A 6,000-nucleotide genomic window follows, 5' to 3' on the forward strand; every position below is an offset into this window, starting at 1 on the left:
CCGCCCAGGCAACTTGACGAGACCTCGTTTCTATAATAAATAAAAAATTAGCCGGGCATGGTAGTGCGCACCTGTAGTTCCAGCTTCTTGGAAGGCTGAGGCGGAAGGATCACTGGAGCCTAGCAGGTCGACACTGAGGTGGCCATGAGTGTGCCACTGCACTCTTGCCTGGACAGCAGAGTGAAACTCCAACTAAAAAAGAAGAAAAAAGATGCGAAGGTGAACAGGATGGCTTTCTGCAGGGCTGGTGTTCAAATGGATGTCCAAAGCACCCCATCAGAGTAGGTTCCCCTTGACAGAATTCCCAGGAATTCTAGGTGATAAGTCAGCATAAAGAATACAACCAAATAACAGCTGTCTTTTCAGTCTGTCAATTCTGGACATACAATTTGATTAAGTATCAAAATCTACTTAGCATGGATATGTAGATGAGATTGAATGATGGTCCATGATGAATGACTGTATTTACCAGTAGATGACCAGGAAAGCTTATTGGCCGGGTATTTGAAGCGAAAACACTGGGGGTTGTGGTTTGTCCTGGGTTTGGCACACAGGTTTTGTGATACACAGGTCAATGCTGCCAAAATACCCCAAGAGGACGTGGCCCGACGTGACGGTTGCACTGTCTTCTCCTGTAGCCTCTTGAACGTGTTCTACTCAGGTTTTGCCCCACCCCTTCCCTGGAGTCCCTCGGGTCCAGGTGAGCAGTGACCTCCAAGCCCCTTTATCCGGGGGTCTCTTCTCCATTCTCATCTGACCTGACTCCCAGCAGCATTGGACACAGCCTGTCATTTTCTTCTCTTTGAAGCCCTTTCTTCCCTTGGCTTCTGGGACACCCCACGCTCTGGTTTTCCTCCCCACCACCGGCCGCTCCTTCTGTCTCCTCTGCTGGTTCTGTTACCTTTGAACAGCAGAGCACCTGGGGCCCAGACCTCTCCTCCACCTGCTCTCTTTTCCATGTCAGTTGCATGCATATATTTTTTTAAAGATAGGATCTCACTCTGTTGCCTAGGCCAGAGTGCAGTAGTGGGATCCCGGCTCACCATAGCCTCAAACTCCTGGGCTCAGGTGATCCTTCTGTCTCAGCCTCCTGGGTGTCACCACACCAGCTAATTTTTTTTTTTAAGTTTCCTGTATGGACGAGGTCTCGCTATGTTGCCCAAGCTGGTCTTGAACTCCTGAGCTCAAGTCAAATAATCCTCTCACCTCAGCCTCCCAAAGTGCTGGGATTACAGGTGTGAGAGACCTTGCTCGGCCTCAGGCATCATGTAATGACTTCACACATCGTCTCTTCTCCAGTCAAGCTTGCGTCGTCTGAACTCTCCTCTACACTCCAGGTTTTTGCGTCCAACTTCTTACGTAAGATGCCCCATGGAAACCTAAGGCGCATCTCCAGTTAATCCGCTCCAAAGCGAGCTCTGGTTCAGCCTCTAACCAGGCCTTCCCCCAGGCTCTCCCGTGTCAGTGAAGTGTATCACCATGACTCAGGGGCGCAGGCCAAGCTCCCACTTTGCCTGTCCCCCATCCAATCCAACAGCAGGTCTTACGCCTCTGCCTTTCCAGTTCAGGCAGAACCAAGCGCCTCTCCCGCCACCTCCCTGCCCCTCGGTTCCAACCTCCATCCGGCTCGCCTGTCTGTTGCAGCCTCTCCACACCTCGGCTCACTCTCAGCCCGTGCTGCACCCACACAGCAGCCACAGTGGGCCTTCTGCGGGCCCGGTCTACTGTTTCTCCCGCCTGCTACAGATATCCCGTTGGCTTCCTTCAAAGTCCAAGGATTTTAGCACAGCCTGCAAACCCCAGATGATCAGCCTTTCCTTCCTTCTTTCCCTCCCTCCCTCCCTTCCTTTCTTTCTTTTTTTTTTGAGTCGGAGTCTCACTCGGTCGCCCAGACTGGAGTGCAGGGGCCGCTCCCGGCCACCGCAGCCTCGACCTGCTGGGCTCCGGCGATCCTTCTGCCTCAGCCTTCCAAGTAGCTGGAACTACAGGCGCGCGCTACCACGCCCGGCTGATTTTTTGATTTATTGTAGAGATGAGGTCTCGCTGCCCAGGCGGGTCTCGAACCCGCGGGCTCAGGCAATCCACTCACCTCAGCCTCCCAAAGGCGCGGGATGACAGGCTGAGCCACCGAGCCCGGCTCCTCCCTTCCTTTCTTTTCTTTTTTTCTGCTGGAGTCTCACTCAGTTGCCCAGGTTGGAGGACAGTGGCACGATGACGGCTCATTGCGGTCTTGACTGTCTGGACTCAGGCTGTCCTTCTGCCTCAGCTTCCATAGTAGCTGGTTCTACAGGCACAAGTCACCACACTTGGCTGTTTTTTTCGTAGAGATAAGTTTTTGTTATGTTGCCCAGGCTGGTTTCAAACTCACCTGGGCTCAAGAAATCGTCCTATCTCGGCCTCTTGAAGTGCTGGGATTACAGGTGTGAGCCACCACACCTGGCCTGTCCTGGTACTTTCTGACGTCACCTCCCGTTGTTTTTCTTATGCACACGACACCCCCCGGCCACACTGCTTCCCTGTTCTTCCTAGGACGTGTCACCTGCACTTGCCCCAGGGCCTTTGTACAGGACGAGTATTCTTCAGCCTGGGATCCTCCCCCGTTTCCCTTAGGTCTCAGCTCAATGCCACCTCCTCAAAGAGGACTTTCCTGGTCTAAAATTACACTCTACTCCGCCTCCCGCCTTTCATTCTGTCTCCTCACCTTGATGTGGTTTTCTTCATGACATTTATAAACCTTTTGTGTTTGTGGATTTATGTCTGTCTCCCCACAGCAGGGTGTAAGCAGTGACTTTGGTTTTGCTGCTGCATCCAGTGTGGGGCCAGTGCCTGGCCCGTGGGAGATGGCCACACATGCTTGTTAAATGAGTGATGAATACGTGCCAGGGCTCGTCTTGCTGCAGTAGGCAAGACAAGGGAGTCGAGAAGGAGGGCTTCTGCTAACGAGGTGCAGGGCTGCCTCAGAGGGCGATAAAGGCCACCTCTTTTTTGTTTGTGTGTGTGCTTTCTTATTTTTTATTTTTGGTGAGCGTTCCCCAGGCTGGAGTGCAGTGGCAGCCTCATGGCTCACCACAGCCTCGACCTCCTGAGCTCACGTGATCCTTCCGCTTCAGCCTCCCGAGTAGCTGAGACTACAGGCTCATGCCACCACGCTTGGCTAATTTTTTTCAAGATGAGGTTTCTCTATGCGGCCCAGGCTGGTCTCAAACTCCTGGGCTCAAGCAATCCTCTCGCCTCAGCCTCCCAAAGTGCTGGGATTACCGGTGTGAGCCTCTGCGCCCAGCCATCTCTATTGTTTGACGGAAGGAGAAGCCAGTTTCTTGAGCCTCTTGCCTTTGGATGTTTCCCTTGTGGACGTCTCATGAGACTTTCTTAGAAGCTGGGCGTTGGGGATAAAATGCTGACTTGTTAGGGATAAAACACTGACTTGTTAGGATGGACAGTGAGGTGAACCACCTCCACCCCTAACGTGTTTCCTTATTTTTCTTGTTTAGTTGCTGTATCAAGAATGGGCACGCTATGGAGCGTTTTATAAGTTTCAACCCATTGACCTCATCAGGTAAGATGTGGGAAGGGCCTTTCGGAAGGCTCCTGGAATGACAAATTCTGAAAGATCTATTATCAGCCCTTTTGGCCCTGGCTGTCTGGTGTTCGAGTAGAGGAATCTTCTTCTCTAGGTCGTATGATCCCCGGGTCCATGTCTTATGGTGGGGAAGCAGCTGGGGATGGGGAAGAAAATTGGTACGGAAGAGAATGTTTGAGGGGGGACCCCCCCATTGGGTGAGTGTTCTAGGAACCCGTCGGCATCTGTGTACCAGCTAGTATTGTTGTGAGAGGCTGCATTTGACTTCAGTGATTTTTAAATTTTTTTTTGGAGATTCTTTCAGGGTGCTTGCCTATTTCCTGATGGGTAATTTACGAGCACACCTGCCCACACTGCACTGATGTTTAGCTGTTTTCGGCCAAAAATGGCTTGAACCCCGTGCCCCCCCCTCCCTCTTCACCCCATCTCACCCCAAGAGACCTTCTTTTTGTCCCGGGATGAAAAAAGTCCTCAAAGGGAAGCATTCTTGCCAATGTGGAAGTGGCAAGGCAAAAACGGCAGAAGTACTAAAATGCGTCCAAATTGATGAGTTCGAAAACTGCTTTGAAGCCGGGCTCGGTGGCTCCGCCTGTCATCCCGCGCCTTGGGAGGCTGAGGTGAGTGGATGGCCTGAGCCCGCGGGTTCGAGACCCGCCTGGGCAGTGAGACCTCATCTCTACAATAAATCAAAAAATCAGCCGGGCGTGGTAGCTCGCGCCTGTAGTTCCAGCTACTCGGAAGGCTGAGGCGGAAGGATCGCCGGAGCCCAGCAGGTCGAGGCTGCGGTGGCCGGGAGCGGCCGCTGCACTCCAGTCTGGGCGACAGAGTGAGACTCCGACTAAAAAAAAAAAAAAAAAGAAAACTTCTTTGAGCAGCGGAAAAAGCATCTCAAATGAAGGGCACTTTGAAGGCAACTGAAGTCTATACATGTAAGAATAAATATACTATTTTTTAATAAATAAGTTCTGGGTTTTTTTGGTTCCCCCTTGTAGACCGATAGACCACGACTTCCATCTTGAGGTCTTCAACATGGTGGCCTCTTCCCCTGCCTGCTCTTTGGGAGAGGAACATGGTGCTGTCTCTCTTATTCTTTTCCTTAATCTTGACTTGGAGGAGGATTCTTGGGTTGGCCAAGTGACCACAGTGTTGTCCAAGGAGAGGGAAGATCTGTCAAATCACGGGGGGAGTACCCTGGCCTGACAGAGACGGTGGGCTTCTTACGGCTTTTCGCAATGAATCCCCTAGAACGCTGTCCTCTTGCAGGGCACCTTGGAAGTCTCCCCAGCTTCTGTCGACCGTTAGTGAACAGTCCTTTGAAGGACTTTGCAAGAATGCAGTAGGTCTGGCCGGTCTTGACGGGCGATGGGCTCTGGAAACTCAGTAGACACTCAGAGCCCAGGCCCTTTGTGGTTGAAATGTTGGACGACCACTCTGTGAGACGGAAAGGCAGTGGGCTGTGGGTCTAGCAGTGCGGGTTCTGGTCCGGGTTTGGCCACTGAATGTTCCCGGGTCTTTGGGCAAGTCCCATTCACCGTTTGATCTCAGGTCCTGGTTGTCCTAAACTTGGGGTTTGAACTGCGAAAGGGATGAGGTCCTTGGGTGGACCATGCTCCTTCGGAAAAGGCGAGAGCCTGCAGGAGGCCCAGGGACAGACACGCCGGACTCATCACGCTCTGTCACGGGAACTCTCCTGATGAGCTAATTAGTCAGCCCAAGCGTGGAGAGCGTTCCTGGCTGGCCGCCCTGGGCCGGGGCTGTGAGAGGGGCAGAAGCCAGGACGGAGTCTAGAGGGAGGAATTCCAGCTTCTTCTTGGAGAGAGAGCGCGGCGGGGAGGCCGGCGTGCGGGCAGGCGCACCTCCTACGCAGCTATGTGGCGGCCCTCCCCGCGAACTGGAGCTGGGCTGGCCTGGCCTGGCCTGGCCGTTGCTGGAAAGCAGGTGTTTGTTCCAGCTGAAGGCCGTTAACCAAGGCGCTTGGGCCGGGGAGCAGGGGCATGCCGTGGCTGGGACCAAGGCGCCCTCGCCCAGCACCTCTGTCCCCTGGCTGCCTCTCCCATGGCGTGGGCCACCTAGACTGTGCTCTGGGCCACGCCAAGGCGGCTCGCTCCATTCCTGGTGGGCTTTGATCTTTCTCTCTGCATCTCCGGTGGCCACCCACTCTGTCGCCTGTTTTCTCCAACTGCCCTTTTTTTTCCTCCCCAGTATGATTAAAAAATAAAAATTTTCCACACCAGAGAGCCCTCTCTCTTCCCCAGAGACTTCAGGTGACTTGCCGCCAGCTAAGAGGGAAATGGCTTCAAGATGCACTGGGTCTTGGCCACCTGCAGGGGAAGAATGGACTCGGACCCCTGCTCTGGGGCCTGGCGGTGCCTGAGGATGGAGCTTGGAGCAGACAAATGGCTTGTGGTGTCCCCCCACCA

The 6,000-nt window shown here is 53.5% G+C and overlaps 1 protein-coding gene across 1 annotated transcript in view; it reads left to right on the forward strand.

The window, feature by feature from the left end:
* Positions 1-6,000, forward strand: part of ANO2 (anoctamin 2) — a 374,120-nt gene that overhangs the window by 106,401 nt on the left and 261,719 nt on the right. Inside the window, exon 9 of the mRNA XM_021717811.1 lies at positions 3,492-3,556. Coding sequence (XP_021573486.1) covers positions 3,492-3,556 — 65 coding nt within the window. The remainder of the gene's footprint in view (positions 1-3,491; positions 3,557-6,000) is intronic.

The sequence above is a fragment of the Carlito syrichta genome, unplaced genomic scaffold, assembly GCF_000164805.1.
Source record: "Carlito syrichta isolate Samal-C Ts95f unplaced genomic scaffold, Tarsius_syrichta-2.0.1 Scaffold311146, whole genome shotgun sequence".
Lineage (NCBI taxonomy): Eukaryota > Metazoa > Chordata > Mammalia > Primates > Tarsiidae > Carlito > Carlito syrichta.